Consider the following 19,740-nt stretch of genomic DNA (forward strand, 5'->3'; position numbering starts at 1 on the left):
CGCGTTTCTTCGCCTTGTTCGCCGTTCGTTTCCTGTCGTTGTTTCCTCGCGATGATGAGCAACGCCGCGCGCCGCGGCGAAATTCGAGCAAGCAGATCTTGCTCGCGCACTCGCGGACTCCCACGCGAGTGTATTTCCGTTTTATATCCTACTGAGATATCTCTCACGCATACAATCGACCCACTATCGCGAATGGAAACTTTGCTTCGTTTCTTCGAGATTACGCTAAAATGTGCCGAAAGAGGCACATGTGATTCTTTTTATTAAAATAATATAGGAGTTAGAAATTATTAATTTGTAACATAGTAAATAAAACTTCAAGTAAAATAAAATAAAGTAAAATAAAGCAAAACTTAATGACAAAATAAAAGCTTAATTATTGAAGCACGAATATTATACGTACGAATTACCGACTTAGAGGGACTACTACTTTTTATTCTAAATTATAAAATAAAGTCGAATATAATTGACATACACTTCTAAAACAATTACGAGAGAATATATTTCTTTTTATTTTCTCAAGACGGTCGTAATTTCTCTAGTGATATTAAGCCTATGAAATGTTAAAATGCTAATAAATATTAAATATAAAAAACTAGTAAATATTTTTATCCTCCGAATCTAACCTTTTTGAATAGTTTGTTCCACGATGCTTCCTTCGACGACCGGATACACTGATTCGTGGCCAACGAGTTCAACGGCGGGCGAGTCCGTTTGCACCAAATCGACCCTGGGCTCAATCTGGTTCGTCTCCGGAACTAGTGGTTCCGGGCTGGTGAGTGCGCTGGAAGTTGCCAGACTGTCTGAGCCATCGCTTCTGGGTCGTATCTCCTCGTGGTTCCCTTGCTGCGAAACACCCAGACCCTCGGCAGAACCGACGGCGCTGTCGACGCTGGGCGTCGACGTCCTCGGACTCTGTCGATTGGGGCTGTTTTGTGGTGTCAAGCTACCCGGTGTGACATCACCCCGACGACGAGGTAACGTGCTCGCTCGAACGTCTTTGGTCTCAGAGCGATTGGACGTTACGATCGGCTGACTTTTCTGTCGATTCGCTGGAAGAGGAAAGTGCAAGTTTGCGCTGAAAGTAAAATCTGCATCTTACAGAAAATCACGAGTTGTTAGTAAGTTTATCCTTATATTTCTGTCTCATTTTATAGCGTTTTAAATACAGTATTCCATGGAAAAATATTGCATACGTTATATATTTATCAGAAGCAATATATTAACGTTGTTAATGTTTCTTGGCAAATGGAAAATCCCTGGAGAATAAAAGTATAAATTATTTCCATTGTAATAATAGAATAGCCAGAAAATTGTGAAAATAACGTAATTGTAGAATTACGTTATTTTATATCTAATAATTATTGGATTTTTGTAGTAATTTTGTAAAGCTTTAGAAACAAAAATACAATGCGTTATTATTTTATATAATATTGAATATTTTTAGTAATAATAATACAGATAAAATATGACGAAAATTTATTTCAGGATAAAAGAAGTTGAAAAGATAAATAATATAGAAAATGTAAAGCAAATTTAGATTTTAGTCTAAAGCGCGTTACTGTTACTAATCATTATTACTGTTAATTGCGTGTATTATAAGAAAGCTTTTTGGTACAAATTCAAGTGGTCTCTACAGATACCTTTCGAATGACGTATTCCAGAGATGCGTATTACGCGCGTTTTCAATAATAACTCGAGTACTCTTGCACCGAGCAACAGTCAGGCCGCCTCTCTCGGTCGTAAGAGAAGGCGAGAAACGCAGAGAGCACTAGAGGAAATCCTAATTACCTCCTCGAGTGTCACGTAAGTTTGGCAGCGCTCTTAGACCGAGGAGGTGGACCATTCCAATAATAACAAACAGACCGTGCGAGATGAGAGATCACGAAGACGCGAGAAGCGGCGCGCACTTCGCTGGCGGAGTTCCGGAGAACGCGGCTGACCGATTAAGATACACGATAGAAAATTTTATTCCGTACGATTAAATCGGAAAAATATATCAATACAATTTCGCTAAAATTTTACTTTCAACGTTGTGAATACAAAAAAATGTATCATGTGCCAATTATAGTACTTTTTCACATTATCACATACATATATGAATATGAACATAAATATAATCATTTAGTGAGTATCCTCAGAGAAGATGAAATTACGAAAAATATAAATTCAACTTTATGCAGAATCAAACCGTAAGAAATGAAACATATTTTTCTCGATTTTATTTGTTAAAGAATAATTAAATTGTATTATATAACTTTGAATATATGTATTTTACCGGGTAGTCATTTTTTGCTATTGTAACACTTGAGATAATAAATTATTAATTTCGAATTAAATAATGTTAATCACAAAAATGCAAATATCAAAGCATACTGTATACAATTATCCGATAAAATTTATTCACACAAGCTCTATACAACATAAACAGAACAGTCAGATAAATAGACTTGGCTTCTACGTCCGCTCGCGGAAAGAGATTTGGGCAAGCGCAGAAAAGTTCTGGCGACGATATTTCAAAAGCACCTGGTTATCCGTCCTCGCAGCCCGCCTTTCGTGCGTAAAAGGTGTCTCGAAAGATTTGTTACCGCGGAAGCGTGAAGTGTTTCCGGCTTGCCAATGAGTCGCGACGCGTTTTCGCGCTTTCAATGTCGTCATAAAGATGTATCGTTCATATATTTTGTTACTTGAACTTTAAATTGTTATTGTTATTTTAATAAATCTTTTAATGATATATATTTATATTAATATATTTATATCTTTTAATAATATGTATTTAATTATAGAATAAATTTGACACTTTTCTTAGTAATATAGAATCGTTTTTTATATGTTTTTATAAAGTGTTACAATCAAATTATTGTATTAATAAATTTACGTAAATATTATATTTTCTTTTTTTTTTATTTCAGTAAGATTTAATGCTGTTAGGAGCGCATAAAATTCTTATCAAAGATATGAATGTGCGAAGCAATTGAAATCTTGTGGTGATCTAAAAAGATAATACGGGTCAAGGATGCCAGATGTTTTATTACTATCATTAGAAATTCGAACAGTCGCACTTAGCGCTTTTCTTATTTCTAGTCTTTCATTATGCAACCAAAACTACTGTGGTATGTAGTTCAGGGTTGAAACCTAATACAAGGCTGTCACTGTGGCGTTACTTCAGTTCCGTGTTTCCAAAAGTATCTTGTGAAGACACGTGTGGATCGTGGATTAAGAGAAGGACTCTATGGATGAAAATAGCATTGGCCGCATTGTGATCGCTATCGAATTAAAAAGCTATTTAAAAAAGCAACATTTTTCTTTTCAAAGATTCGACCGAGCTATATAGCTAAAGAAACTCTACTTGATCGCACGTCTTCGATTTTCCTTCTGCATGACGACGATAAAGTAAATCTTACGGTAGACACAATCTGCATCAGTCTTGCTGTAATTGGTTTAATTAAACCTAGCTTGCAAGACGCCCCTAATGAGCTCAGCCGTCACACGGAAGCTTACCTTGATTAAAGTCCACCTGGCTGAAGGAGGCACTCCTATAGGGCGCGCCGGATCTGTGAAAGGCGAGCAGCCCACGCGGCTCCAGCGTGGTGATGGCATCCCGGGCCTCCCCCTCGTTACCGCCAACGGAAGCGTTCAGGTTATCGCACAAATCGTCACTCGTAGCACTGTTCACCACGGAATCACTGTACTGTCTCAAGTGTTTCGCCGCCTCCGCATTGGCATTCGGTTTGCTCCTGAGGTCACTGACGTCATCACTGTTTCTCTCGGGTCTGCCTGATCTCGAGGTCTTCCTCGAGTCGTGGCAGGACTTCCGGTATATGTTGTTTCCCGAGCGATCACTGAGACACTCTTCACTGACACTTTCACTACGGACCATCGTCTTCGGATTTTCTTGCTGCTGATGCTGTTGCTGATGTTGTTGAAATTCCTGATTGCTATTACCATGCTGGCTGCCCTCGCTATATGTATAGCTGCGATGAGATGAGCGACCCTCACAACGGCCACAATTTGGATTCAAGCCCGTCTGAGAAAAACACGCAAAAAATTAGATTAATTTGGCTTTATATTGCGTCGAATTAAGTCTAGCAAAAATGCGTGATTTTATTCAAATTGGAAATACACCCACTTTATTTGTGTGGGCGGACTTTAATTAGATTTATGTCATATAGACACTAAATCCGGAAATAATTCATGCGCGATTATTAAAGTATTATCGTAGATCAAATGTTATTGAAATTTGCATAACTTGACGTCATGTGTATTAATTCCTGTTACGAGGTAATAATATCACTATTGACGTTATAACAAGAAATTTATTGGAGGCAGCAGAATAACAGAAATTTAATGTACAAAAATTATGACGAGCTAAATGACAATTTGTGTGGATTATGAGAGAGCGATCATCTTTATGCGCCTTGGCATGCATCTAGTTCAGCGAAATCATGACAAAGAAGTCTCGCGAATCATGAAATTCAGCAAATCTCTTCTCGGATATAAGCGGCAAAATGGACATTGAGATTCGTTAATGAGAAGCATTGACTATGTCCTACGAAATATATCCCGATATCTATTTTTATTTTCTCTTAAAATAAAAAATAAATATTTGAAATATTTAATATTAATTTATATCTTTCTTCTTAATGCTATTGAGTGTCACAAATTGAAGAAAGATAAAGATTTTGTCTTAATATAATGCAATTATTTTTAGCAACACAGACATTTTCTACAAATACAATGGAAGAATACCTCCTTTGTTTGCAATACTAAAAAACCACATTACAAGTAATACAAATTATTAAATAATTTCTGCATATGCCTGATTTCGTAATAATGTTCAAACGCTAATAATAAATATTCTTTTTCTTGGCAATAGCGAACGTTCGAAAGTATAAAAAAAGTCCAGTTGTGTAAAATATCACTCGTTCGTGCGTAGCAGAAGACGTCTCTCGTCACTATGACGTTGGAATTCCTCACCTGTGGATAATTTTGAGACGACGGCTGGTATCCGCTCGGAGGAGGGGAGAAAGCCTGCACTCGCGACGGTCTTCTGGGTGGCGGAACCGGTGCTGGTCCCTTGAGTTTCTCGGTGAGCTCGCGAAGGCGCTCGGCCTTCTCGCTGCGGGGGCCGGAAGAGGACTTCTTGCCACTTCCTCCTCCGCCCCCGCTCCAACGAAACCTGTGCAATCGGTCCACCGCTATCACTGCTGGTTCCTGCAGTCGGTCAGGGGAGAACAAATAAATCTCACGGCTTGCAATAGCTCCGATAAACACGTAAAGCCAAGTCGATAAAAAAAAATTATTTATTTCTCATTCTCCCTGCTATCTATTTTCAATAACTCCTAAACCAATCATTCTAAATTAATATCAAGGTAAGGTTTGACAGAAATAATAAAAATTGTCTTTCTCCGATTGATATTAAAATATCGGTTAATAAACGATTTGCATATTGATAGAGTTACCTAACCAGTCTGCAGCTTAAAGTAAGGCTCTTAGTTTAGTTATACTTTTTTTCTAATTTCCAAAACAACTGCATATATATATGTATGTATAAAATAAATATAAACGCAAGAAAAAAATTTGCTTTGCAAATATTTCTCATGAACACAAGTGTATATCATACTTGTGTAGTGACTGACGCATGATAATAGCGATGCAAGAGTATGTCACGCGGGCGAATGCGTAAAGTGGCAGGCCTAGGTCATCAAAAACTCTTATGTGTCGCGCGCATAAATGTCTAGTCGAATAAGAAGAAGCGATATTCTATTTTCGTCGTCGTCTTTATATTTTCCCTCTCGGAGCGGCAACGTACCGCGACGCTATACGTGTGAGATGATCCAAAAATCAGGCGGCTACACAAATGCATGATTTTAAAAAGCAAGAAGAAGAAACCGAGTTGTTCGAATGTGCAGAAAGATCAAACGTGAATTTTGGCACTCCTCTTTGCAAGCTGATAAATTTCCTTGGCGCGGTGAAACCGCGAGCGTTTCAAGGCGAAGTGGATGCGTTGACTGTTTTGTAAAGTTGAAAACAAAAAAATACGTCCATGGAAAAGAGCAGTTTAATTGGATTATAGTTGATAAAATGGTATTAAATATTCTTTTTATCATACTACAATTAAGAATTTGGAAATCTTTTTAAATAGAAAATTTTGGAAGAGGAATATCATTATTAAATTCTTTAAAAAATATATAAGTAGTTAATAAAAAAGTAGGGTATTTTTTTTTTCAAAAGTTATATAGGTAAATCAAAGTTATTCACTTCTTTGATCATTGGAAATCGAGGAAAAAAATTTTCTTTTAAGACGAAAACTGCTTGTAATGTAGTCTGCCACGAAGATTAAAGTAATTTCAAACCTGTTATCAACAAAATTCACGGTGTCATCGAAGAGATAAAATTCCTAGCGGTGACCTTGAGACCTACCTCGGGGCTGCTGACACAGAATCTTCCGGACCTAAGCCACTCCACTTTGTATCCCTTGTGACCACCTTTTGCACCTCACCGAGTCTACGCGCGAAACTCGAACTTTACGCAGGCTACGGACGAGCGCGATCGAAACGAGCCATCGCGAAACAACGATCCACTCACGAATAATGGAACGGCAAAGAAACGGAATGACTAACTGAACTAACTAAACAAGCGAGGAACAAACGATCGATCTTGGCGCACGATCGACTGAGGCAAGTACCTGCAGCTTGAGCGTCTGATGCTTCGTCCACTGCGCGAGCTGCCGCGGCACGGAGACGGTCTGCGTCGTCGTCGGAACGCCGGACAAGTAGCCGAGCGACGTCGAGGGTGAGCACGGCGTCGTCGTCGGTGGCGAGTACGACGATGTTACCGCCGCCACTGCTGTTTGTGGATAATGCTGCTGGTAGTGGTGCGGCTGCTGCTGTTGCTGCTGCTGGCTGGTGCTGCCGATGTTCCCCACCGATGTTTGAGCCGCGCCGCGACTATTATTAGCAAGCGTCGGCGTCGTCTCCGCGACGCTCGCGGTAGAAGCAGGAAGAGGCGGCGAACAGTCGGCGGCGATACCCCCGGAGGGATAACCGCCAGCGACGATCGAAGGGCATGACGACGACGACGCCGACGATGACGACGCGGACGATGCTGCTGTCGCCGTCGAGGACACGGTCGAAGGGGCGGAGATCGCCGGCGGGATTCGTGGGAGCGGTAGGCGCGATCGTGGACCGATGCAGCAACAATCGGCGATGCTGGCCGTTAGATCGATCGGCGGTTTTTCCGCCACCGATCTCTCGGTCAGTCGCTCCCGCGAATCGCCCTCGCGCGAATTCCGCTTCCGCCGGCGCTCCTGCGATTCCTCTCTGGAGTTGGCAGACGGCAGGCTCTCCTGGAACAAACAAACACAATCTTCGATTCTTCGTAAAGCAATTCTCATCGTCGTTTAATCTCTTTGATCGTCCTAAGTTTACCTGATATTTCCTCTTTAAGAAATAACTCTATCAATATTTTTTTTTATTTCAAAAGTCGTACGTACACTACGTACGCTTCAACGTTTATTATTTCATTTCCTAAAGTAGTTCATAAAATGTTGAACATCGTATACTTTATATATATATTTTTTAACGTCCTTATTCAGATGTAAATTTGGAGCTAAAAGTATTGGAATAAAAGATTTAAATCAAATTACGAAGAGAAATCGTCGCTAAATTCTTTCGAAAATAGAATTATGCTAGCTCTTCTTCAGGGCGCCTCGTATATCTTTGTTACTTATTCGCTATTTCTTTGTATTTCACAAGCACGTCCTCATATTCGCTTTATTTCTCCGTCTGGGGCGATGCGTCTTTTTCGTTTCCTTCCATTTCTCTCATGTCCCTTTACTTAGGGACACTGTTCCCCGCGTTGTCTCAAATGCATCTTGTATTTTTAAACTTACAAGAAAATGATGTACATGCAAACGTACTACTACGTTAGGTATTCTTTCTGAGGGCGTATCGCATTTCGTAAATCTTCGCCGCGTTACTCCTAAATCTCAACCAGTCTTTTTTATATCATCAAGATAATATTTACGGAATCGATAATGGCGTCATTGATCTACACGGCGATAAATAATGGCGATTTATACGGGTCTCGGGCAGAATTTGGCACAGAGGACGGCGCGGGAATGTGTCACATGAGATACACGTCGGTCGTATGTGTCGTTGTGACGTCGACGGTGCTTATTATTCCGCGGACAAACCATGAAAAGAAAGACGGAAAGTTAGAAAGAGTGGCAGAGGTGAGAATTGAAGAGTCACTTTAAAATCGGCTCAAGTCAGTGACTGGCGAATTCTATTTGTATGATTGGTTCTAAATTTAGATCCTTCAACGTCTTAATTTTCGCGACACGATTGAAGATCGTTACCAGACGAGGTTTAAAGAAAATAGCCGGTTTAAGTAGAATTTAAAATAATGCAGATTTTCTCTCTTATAGAATAATATAAAAAATAATTTGCTGCAAATCTTATTGTTAAATAAAAAACCAAAATATTTTATATAAAGTACATTCTAAATTATTATTTTTTAATTTTACTTCGGCAATGCATTTAGAAAATGAGTAAACTGCTGACTGCAAACGATTAAAATAAAAACTTCTTTTTGTAATTCTTTGAAGTACAAATATCTGATAATAATGTCTTGAATGATATCAAGAAAGAATTTTGTAAAACTTCTATTTTCTTCATATTATTCGTAATCTGATATTTTGAATTTTATCGCCGCATAATAATGGATGAACTGCACAATACCTGAGAGATCCGCAAACCGTATCTGGTGCCACCCAGAACAACGTACCCGCCACCGACGCCTCCACCCGTCATGGCCCTTGCAGCGCCACCCAGCCATCCTCCGAAGCCACCCCCACCTGTCCTCTGGGGGCCGCTACCCCCGTCTCCTCCGCCAGCGCGGGGCATTCTTCATCCTTCCTTCACCCTGAAATTCAAATCGTGTTACAAGCCGGACTAAAAAGACGATCGAGCGAAGGATGACACGTGCAAAAATAAAGTGAAAAGAAGGACGAATCTTGCCTCGCGCGAGAGAGATTACGGCTCGCGTGAATTGTCCTTGGCTGCCTTGCACGAGGACTAACGAGCTAGATTCATCCTATGGAATATTAACGATCTCGGTTGAGTTACGAGCGAGCGGCTCACGCGACGGACACATATCACGCACTTACGCACGCAAAATGCGGGCCGCTGCGTAAATTACTGCGAACGTTCGCGCATTCCCCCAATAACTGTCGGCCACGATCTTATTTATTTATTCATACGCCATCGCCGATGAATGAGACTCGCCGGAATTCGTGAGCCGCGCTACCATTAAAAGTCAGACACGTCGCGCCGTTACCGGAAGCGACGGAGGCCACTGCGTGATGCCGTGGCAAGACCAATGCCGGCCGCGAAATTCTTTCTTGGCTCTCGCCAGGTTCGAGAAGAAGTCTGCTGACGTCCGAGGGAGGTCTTCCTCCCTCGCGAGTCTGTGGGTCGTTAAAAAAAACTTTGCGAGAATTCGGAGCAATTCTATTCCGGCGCGCGACACAAGATATTTCGAGACTTTACTTTAAATAGATAGATTTAATAAATGCGAGAAATGTTTACAATGAATAATTATTTTTCAAATTCTCTGCAATGTAACGTGACTCTGAAATAACGTAACATATGCCTATTCTGTAATACTATTTTTGTAACTTGAGAAATTGCATCTTTGTGATATATTTTTAAAGATAAAATAAGATATGCTTATTTATAGTCTTGTTGCGTGACGTCTAGATCGTGAAGCGAAATAATCTCGTTTATATTAACGAGGCTTAGAATTTTATCAATTTTCCGCTTCTCTAATTTTTTATATATAATTATCCTGTAGAAGTTAAACAGCAAAATATTTTGGCTTTTAATTGCATGATTATGTTATGCATTACAGTGGAATCGCCGTTGACATCGTTACTGAATCGTAAAAGCGCACTATGGAGATATCTATATAATAAACCGGCATATTTCTGCAAAATGACCGGAAGTCGGCGTCGCGCCAGTGTATCATAACTCTTTCTACATAAAATCAAAACGGAATAATGGAATATAAATTTTATCCGACAAACTTTCCCCACATAAACTTCTATCTTCATGTAAACTATGCGCTATAATAAATTTTAATTTCTTTTTCTTGTATTTAAAACTTCAAATTTTCTATTAAAAATTTTAAAATAGGTGGCAACTTGGCACAAAAACATGATAAACAATTATTTACATAATTTTTTTCTCTAATTATATATTTTAATCAAAAGAATTTTACATAAAAAAAAAACATACAAGTTTGTATTATATTGGTAATAGTCTAATATAGTAAATCAAAACTCAGAATTGAAATTAAAGCATTTAAACGTATATTTAATGTATGATATAGCAGATGATAGCAGATTATGCTGACTTAATGATTTGTGTACAAAAGTCGTTTATATTTCAGATATTTTCTTCTATTATTTCATTATAAGCTTGTCCCACTTGATTTTAAATCTGTTTTATGTATACTTCTAAAGCCTCGTGGTATTGACACGAGCTAAGTGCACGTTTCCCACTCAAATCAATGGGCGATGTGCCTGCTCATCCGAATCCTCCTTTCCGAATCAATGAGTTTCACAGATCGCCTGCTAATCGCTTATCTCGCGGGCAAATAAATAAACCAATAATTAATACAAAACTGTAATTATGCTGCATAAATCTCGATCTGCCACCTACATGCGCCTCCCACGGTTTCGTTATAAAATAACGGTTCAATGAAACAGCGGACAAGTAACGAACAAATTTCAAGAAAATTCCTTTTTTTTAATAATGAAATATTTTTGTAAAATATCCTCATATATTTCACAATATTTAGTAATATATTTATATTAACAAAAATTATTTTCTGCTATAATAATGTTCTTCTTCGAAAAAAAAAACTATAATCGAGAAAAAATTATCCAAGGTTATTTTTTTATTATTTTTACATTATTTTATTTCTTGTTACTAATATAGTCATTTTATATAATTTGCTACTGCTTTTTAAACTAAATATATTATGAAACTAAAATTTAAAATAAATAACTAGATTTGCAACTTGACTTTCAAGATTTATTCTGAAATTATCCTTGCCCTCACTTGATATTAAGAAGATATTAACTGACAACTACTTAAATAAATAACAAAGTTCATTGTGAGTCTAACAAAAATATAAGAATGTAGATTTAATTGCGATTTATATCCAAGAAGTTGAAAAAAAATCGCGATTTAATGGATGTCCATTTAAGTAGATAAGCGTGACCGCGGCTGACAGGTATAATGGATGAAATTTCGTTGGAATTCACGCGCAAGGCCTTGCATAAAACGTCCGCTCCGAATTTATTATCAGCGTTAATGCAAACGGGACGCTTCGCCATGCCGGAAGTCACTCTCGGGTATTACTGCACTAATACCCGAGAAACCGATGTATTCGGTACAATCGTCCTTCCAGTTCAACAGCTTCTTTCATTCCGAATAGACTTTCGATACAAAGTTAACTTCTTGGTTCCGATGCGATAATAAAATTCGCCGGAATTATTCGACTATTCACATAATATATCCGAATATAATGTTTCAAAAATAATATAAAAGAATTAATGAATACATCCACATATATTAAAAATTAAAATTATTTGATTATATGTACGTAGCTTTTAAATTTCTTTCATATTTATATGTATATGGCAAAATATTTATCGTTTTTTTAAATAAATCTCACATGATTAGAGTTGAGTGAAATGCTTAACAAAAATGAAAACGATTGGATCTAACAATAAGAGGCTTAAATGGCATATATTATATCAGAGATGCACGTATGAATGACTCTTAAATATATGTACGTGACTCTATTCTTCGAGAACAGTCACGCGTCACTATCATCCGTTGAAAGCATACCTTTTACTACTCATATGTATCGTTACTATAAGGTAAGGTTGACGGATATCAGTCTTGTTAGATATTCATTACGTCACGTTATCTGTGAATGACAGACTGACATCGTAAGTCGTTGAACTCGCGCCAAAATGCCGGTAAATTTGTCGCGACGAAAAGAAGGAATTCAGGAAAAAAGAATCATTTCTCTCTCGTCGACGTGAAAAATGTGTTTATTGGCGACATTATGCCGTTTGGCGCTTATCCATTCCGTCGTTTGAATTTTTCTAATATAACAGAAAACGTATTTTCATCGGTAAAAATCGGTCGCGGGATCAACGAGAATGTTGTTTGCCTTCAGTGAACAGTGGACATGCTATAACAAATATTAATTATTCCTGGCGCCTCTGATTATCTTTATTTTTGCTCATACAAGTAATTCTTGCTCCTTTGCAAAAAATATAAAACGACATTAAAAGTAATGCAGCATAATAAAATAATAAAGTTGTAACCTATAAGAATTTTTAAATTGATCCTTTAACAAAGATTCAATCGGAAACTGTTATTTCACATAATTTTCTAGTTTTTAATCCTATCAATCTTATAAAAACTACACAAGTTTCAGAGTTTTGATAGGAGTTTAAGATAGGAAAATACATAAACAAAATCAATATTCTAAAAGATAAATACATTTTAATAATTATTTACGTAATTTCAAAAATTCATTTTTAATGATAAATAATTAAGATTAATATAATTTAAAAGATTTATTATAATTGAAACCAAGTGGGAGTTGGGAGAGATCGAGTGCAATTTGACTATTTCTGCGTGGCGCCCAATTGATAAACAGGCTTCTACAAATAATTGAGACTGCACCAAGACCGAATCAATTCGAGCAGGATGTTTATTCGTATTACAATTTCCAAAGCGATCATATACCTACATATATTCCAGATTTATCGCACCATATCACATTTAACTTCAATCTACACACTATCTACTATATCGTACATACGCAGTTAATGTTTGCAATACATATCTTAAAGTTCCTAATGGTATCCGGATTTTCTTTCAATCCGAAAATTCCTTTTATGATATTCATATGTATATATTAATATAATAATGTAATACTAATTGTAAGGTAAATAATACCTATTATGAGAAGTTATACTTATCTTAATGATTATATTGTTACGAGAAGCTTTATCTTATTAAATTATTAAATTGTTAATGTTAAATCTTTTTCTATGCAATGATTAAATTATATATTTAAGTATATTCGAAACGCACGTAAAACGGTTAAATGTAGAAGTGAAAAGCGAGCAAAGAACTAGGTAAAAAACAAAGTCGCGGGCAACACGCGTGAGCAATGCATCTTCGCGCATTGCTGTTTTGATCGAAGGAATTCTTGCCCTGGTGTAAAATCAAGATCGCAGAGGAAAGGAAGATCCTGTCTCATCTGGCACGCGGAGCATGTAAAGAAAACCGAAACGAAAGTGCGAATCTCTCGTAGGCTGGACCTCTGTTATAAACGCGTACGTCGCGTTTCAACTCATTCAATCCGCGTTCTATTTGATCCATATTCCAATTGAATCAATTCACGCGGGCTTAAAAAAGCAAGTCAACGGGATTTAAATGCGATCGAACGATGCATATTACTTTCTTTAGCAATGATTCCTTTGTTTCACATGTTTTCTGTAGGTACCAATATAAGTTTCGTTTAATATAAATGTGTAAAATATAACATTTAAATTCATTACAATAACTTACATACGCTATATATTTCTATAAACAACTCGCAGATCATTTTCCTTTTTTATTATTCTGTATTTTTATTATTATTTTGAATTCATTTTTATGAGAGAGAAACATATATTCTCCGTGAAACATATTTTTTATACGAATAATGCAAAACTCAGTTATTACTGGTGGCGGGTCAATGCCAATCCCGAAAAAGGAAAACATCGAATAAAGAAAAGCAGCCGCATTCAATTTCGCAGGACATTATTTACACATGAGGGGGCAACTCGTCCCAGTGCAAATAACCGATAAACATTCGCGATGCTTTGTCATCGCGGCACAACGCGTCGCGTCGTGAGGTTTATTTGCGAAACGATAAGCACCCGCGTCAAAAGTGCATTCCCGCTGTATTTCGACGGTTTTGCGCCGGACTCGCGACTTTACATCGCCAGAAACGAGGACGTCAGATATTAGTCATAAACATCAATAATTTCGAGTTATGAACGATGAAAAATTTAAATTAAGAATTCAAGATCTGAACGTGTGGGATGTGACATTTTCAGGAAACTGACTTAATATTTTACGCTTCAAAGTGGTACTTATTCTGCATATATATTAATTTAATATATATTAATTTAAAAAAAGTATCGATATAAAATTTTGTATGTAATAAATGTAAAACAATCTGAACATTACTTCTAAAGAGAGAAACCGCCTCACACAACATGTTATTTAATAAACGAGATTGCTTTTTTTGATAATTTAAATTTTTGAATGCACTTCTCAAAGGAAAATCTTGAAATTCCTCGATGTAGTATCGTATTCCAAATTTAACACCTGGCCACTAAGACGCAAAACTTCGAAATTGATGAAACGCCCATATAGCTATTGAACCTTGTGGATTCCTTTCTGTAGATTTCATATTTCGAATATTTTCCCATCAAAAACAATGCCCTTCCACTAAGAACAGGGGTGAAATTACGATCTTGAATAATAGAAAATTATTGATAAAAATTTATATATATATAACTTACACTTATCTTTTAAAATATACTAAATTATTTAAATTTGGTCACTATAATGACGTTTTGTAAAAAGGGAACTATGGAAACTTATATACATTTGATTTAATGTTTGGAAAGCTTTTAAATATTAAATATGTTTTACGTAAATTAAAACATTTTATCTGATAAATAATATTTGCTGTATAACATACATATGCACAAAATACACAATTTTCGTTATGCTTATATAAAATATTGTAACTCTAAAGTAGAATCTTACAGCAAAATTTAGATGCGACATAGAATGCGCCTGCATCTATATATCTGCATAATATAAATTGCTTGTTTGTCACAACAGGCTTCTGTGTTGTGAAACAACGCGTAAACATTATTATCTAAATAGATTTCCATACTAAAATATGTCTATTAGAGCATAAGAAGACTCTTGTGCCGGAGGCAAGCTAATAGTCTCGTGACTGCTAGCCGTCTGTACTCCAAACGATCCGCCAACGTAATACTTCCTTTATCCCGCGGAGAATGCAAAGGAAGCCAGCTCACCGGGGGGGTTTCGAAATTTTTCTCTCAGGGAAACGTTTCTAAATATAGAAAGATGCGTATTAACCTTTTACACAGAAACATCCCGACCGCTGAGGCTTGTACATCGATTTTGCTCCGGGTTAATCTGCCATTCGCTCGCCGAACAGATTCGCGTCAATCACTTTTAATTGTCGCAAACATCTGCTCGCGCGAAACGTCTTTCGTGTTATACGAGAGAAAATGACGCAGCAACATTGAATATTTTTTATGGTCTCAACGGGTCTCAAGCAAATATCAAGATATATATAAAAATAAAAAAAAATATTTATAATTTACATATATAAATATAAAGGATATCATTTGCGAAGAGTATAACAGAGTATAAATGTAAACATAAAATGTAATGTAAAGTAGTCTAGATAACATTGCATCTTACTTTTCATTTAACTAAGCAGAAATTATCGAAATAAAATGTCGAATATCCCGTAATTATGAAGTTAAGGGATGATCTATAAATCCAAACGCAGTAGCCCGATAATTAACCAATAGTGTATTTCTGATTTTATGCTTAATTAAGCAAGCGCGATTTAAGCCGATTTAATCGACGCGCCGCGACCATCCCGTCCCGGTGTCCGTTCGTCGCTTTCAAATAAATTAATTCGCGATCTAAGTCTAAACGGTCGCGTAAGCCGCGCGGTCCCCTCATTTGCATATCGATCGAGAGTTGTCCCATAAGTCACTGCAAATCGTTCGTTATAAATCGCCGCACAAAACTGGCCGGCGCGGCGGCTAGGGAATACCTGCCCGCTCCTGTAATCCTCTTTCTGCCAGTTTCTGCAGTATGCACCGTTGCGTTGCTTGAAAAGTCCGCGAAACTTTTATTTTCTTCCATCCCATTTTCGACGGGTCGGATTACGTCATTAATTAATCGTTATTAACGTACAAGATACGATGTCATATTTTTGCCACGATGAGTAACTGTGTTTCATTCCTAAGAAAATTAGAGAGGGAGAGAGAGAGAAAGAGTCGCGGCGATATTTATATCTCATTCGTGAGCGGCATGACGTGTGCCGGGACATTTCTCGCGATGCGTTCGCCAATTTCGCATGGCGGAAGTACCGCAAATGAAACACTTGTTTAAGAGTAATTGGATCTAAGTAATTTCTGGGAAGTTGTTTTGAGAGAACATATTATGAAATACTTAATATGAGTAGACTTTGTACGATAATGTTCTTTTCCGCATATCGTTATAATGTAAAATTACATATCATATAAGTGAAACACGATATTTAACAGAGTATATTGCTCTCTGTATGTTAAATACGTAAAAGAGGAACTATAGATTACCATGACAGGAATAGAATGAATAAGTTGTCTATCACTAATCAGCCAATATAACGACAAATCATCATTATCGCATTCGATAATGACTTTATTATCATGCAAGCAAGACGCCCTGATGTCTCGCAAGAGAGTTCCAATTCGTCAAATATTTATCTAACAAATTTCGCGATGGAATGTTGGCACTTCGGACGCGTACAATTACTTCTTTTCTCTCGGAATCATGCCAAAGAGAAATAAAAATTACTGGCATTGATTGAGATCGTGATGATGAAACGAAGATCCGTAATTATTTTCAACGTGCAGTATGTTGTTAAAAATGTGAGTAATAATTTTGTTAAAATCAAATAATGGAAATTATCGAGATAAAATATAAATTTAAAGATATTTCGGAATATATTAATTAACTAAAAAGTGTGAAGAAAAATGTTTTTATTAAGATATAATATAAATAAAAACTATTTTTGTATTTATGTATAAAAAAAACAATTTTGTTTTGACGACAAATACACTTGGTAAATTATTTAAAAAATTGAAATTAATGTAATAAACTTTAAATGCTGTTCTTGAGCCTCACACAAGCAAGCTTATAAGATTTGAACTATAGTTCATGTGAAGTCTGAAGACTGAAGTCACTGTTACGTTTATCTCGCCATGATATGAAATATTCTTATCAGTCTTATATACTAAACAAATAACAAATGTATCAGTTCATATGATCGGCACACCAGGTACATACCCTCTGAGAATAAATTCACTGTCATCAGCGAGTCCCGTCATCGCCTATCTGTCTCTCATTTTCTCAAAAGTCTAATTCTCATGTACACGCGCCTCACTATTCACCACATTGATGTCTGTCTTTCCTAAACTTTCCGGTATCGCGTTGCTTGATTATGGATTTATTAAAAATTCTTCTTAAAGACTCTTTTAAACATTCAGATTTTTCAGCTAATTTTATTTAAAAATTATATACTGCGATTGTGTTTTACGATTATTTTCACGAATTATATCGCTCAAACTTTCTTTTCGGCTTATTGTAATCCTAACTTTCTTGTCCTCGGTATCTTCACCTCAGGATAATACGGAAGTACGTATATATACCTTTTCTGAGAAACTCTTAAAATATTTTACGTGCTTTCAAAGTTCTCCTCAACAATAACCCTTGAGAGCGTCTTCGAGATTCTTCTTGAGACTCTCTCAGGATTTCTTTTCAAGCTCTCTTCGATGCTCTTCAAAACGTTCTGTGTGTTCGGGGTTTTCCTCACGGTTCTCTTCAAGGCCGTTACACGAATCACGAGACAGACGTTCGCGCACGGGCGTGGCGGATGCCAAAAAATTTCACCGGGAACTGAAGCGACCACGGGAGGAGCAAGAGGTGAGGGAGGAGCAGGGGCAAAAGATCAGTGATGCACAGGCGAGGAACACGATGCCACCTTGGTGAAAGCCACCGCGATGAAGAGGCTTCCTTGCCGCACCGAGTGTCGCTCCCGCCAAGCGGAAGATTATCTAAATAGACTCCGCGGGCCAAAGAGGGAAGGAGCAGAAGAGGAGACGAGGACGGCGGCTTAGGAGGAGAAGAGGACCCACAACGAGTTGGTATTTATACGTCGTGCCTTTGGAGAGCCAGTGGCCGCGACCAGGAACATCCCTCTTCGTGTCCGCGGACGAAACGCACCGGATGCCATTGATTCTCCTCAGCCCCTCAGCCGTCGATTGGAATTCTCGGGGCGCGCGCGACAGGAATTAACAGCCTCATCGGCAATAAGATCTGAGAGACAGAAGGAGAGGGGAGAGAGAGAGAGAGAGAGGGGAGAGAAACGCGGGTTAATCGCACCGAGCAAAACCGAGGACCTTTATTTACTGTTCGGTTACATCGTTTCGCTGTGCATTTCTTGGGTGGTAGAGATTACTGCGAGATCTAATCTGAGTTTCGTCTTCGGATTTATTTCACCGTTCATAGCAACGCAGTTGTAACTTTTAATAAGTAATTATGTATAGTATCTTTAATTATGTACGGCAAGCTCTTACCGCATTTTCTAACAACAATGTGTGTGATTAAGAAATGAGTCTCTTATTTTACCAGGGGCTTCATGAATATTATTTGCTTTTACAATATTTTCCAACATTAAAGTTTAAGTACAATTGTAATTAACAATCATTTTTAAAAAATTGTCTGTTAAAATAAAATTTGAATATGGTGGTGAAGCAAAATATTAACTTGAGGCTTATATATTGCAAAAATTCTTAGATTTGTACGACTACTTATAAATAAAAAATTATTAATGTTTCAACATTTTAATAAAAAAAATTTTTAAGATAATTTAATTCTGCGTTTAATTACTAAATCTTATATTTTATATATAATTAATTATTAAAGTTGTTGAAGTTAGCTTGAAACTCAAAGTAATTTATTTTCCTATTTAATTGCCAGTATTAATAATAAAAATTTATTTTATATAATTGTAATATAAAGTACAAGATTTATGATTGTTTCAATTATCGGATTTGAGAGACGAGAGAAGATTGCAATGGGGGAAATCTGAGTAGCACACATTCGCAGCTGTTTTAATACAAGTGTGGATATCAGGTGCTAAACCTGATGATTGCCGCGTTTGTGCGCGAAATTCCTTAGACGCTTACGTAACCACGAATACAATAAACTTAGTAAAAAAAAAATAAAATAATAAAACTTGTGCCATTTGTATAATCAACTGTAAGGAGCAGCAAACCACGCGGTGGAATTTCTTCTTGTTTGTCCTCCCGTTCCTTAAGACGATTCGTGTTTCACTCTCGATAGCATCGTAAACTTCAATAATTAATTTGAGAAAAAAGAACAAATATTCGATAAGCGTGGCAAATATTAGAAATTCCGCAGAATATGTCGTTTTTCTGAATCAACTTAATAATCCATATGTCAATCTTTTAAAATTAGAAAAAATCAAGATATAAAAAATACATTGTTAATTTATCCGACAGCTTTTGTTAAGAATAAATTCTTGAAGTAAAAGAAAATACGTAAAAAATATCGTCGTTGAATACAAACAAATAATTTTTAGTAAATATAATTGGTTAATAGTAAATAAAAATTTGTTCCATACTGGATGGAACTGGACACCTTGGGAAGGAAAGAATGGAAAAATATCGTAGATCGCGGATATGAAAACAATGGAGAGGGTCGCGCCGACATTTATGAATATAACGTTCGGTCGTCCCGTGGC

General features: G+C 36.9%; 1 protein-coding gene across 6 annotated transcripts in view; it reads right to left on the minus strand.

Annotated features, from left to right (window-relative positions):
• The window catches only part of LOC112463866, a 55,888-nt gene that overhangs the window by 33,971 nt on the left and 2,177 nt on the right, over positions 1-19,740 (minus strand). For 5 of the 6 annotated variants that reach the window (XM_025030528.1, XM_025030527.1, XM_025030526.1 and 2 more), the window contains exons 2-6: positions 8,745-8,928; positions 6,689-7,348; positions 4,978-5,214; positions 3,502-4,027; positions 627-1,052 (exon numbers count right to left, since the gene is read on the minus strand). In XM_025030528.1, the coding sequence (XP_024886296.1) occupies positions 627-1,052; positions 3,502-4,027; positions 4,978-5,214; positions 6,689-7,348; positions 8,745-8,909 (2,014 nt within the window). In that variant the 5' untranslated portion in view covers positions 8,910-8,928. Of the gene's footprint in view, positions 1-626; positions 1,053-3,501; positions 4,028-4,977; positions 5,215-6,688; positions 7,349-8,744; positions 8,929-17,261; positions 17,978-19,740 lie in introns of those variants that run through there. The other variant, XM_025030524.1, reaches the window with a different exon arrangement.

This window comes from Temnothorax curvispinosus, unplaced genomic scaffold, assembly GCF_003070985.1.
Source record: "Temnothorax curvispinosus isolate PA1 unplaced genomic scaffold, ASM307098v1 QBEX01013717.1, whole genome shotgun sequence".
Lineage (NCBI taxonomy): Eukaryota > Metazoa > Arthropoda > Insecta > Hymenoptera > Formicidae > Temnothorax > Temnothorax curvispinosus.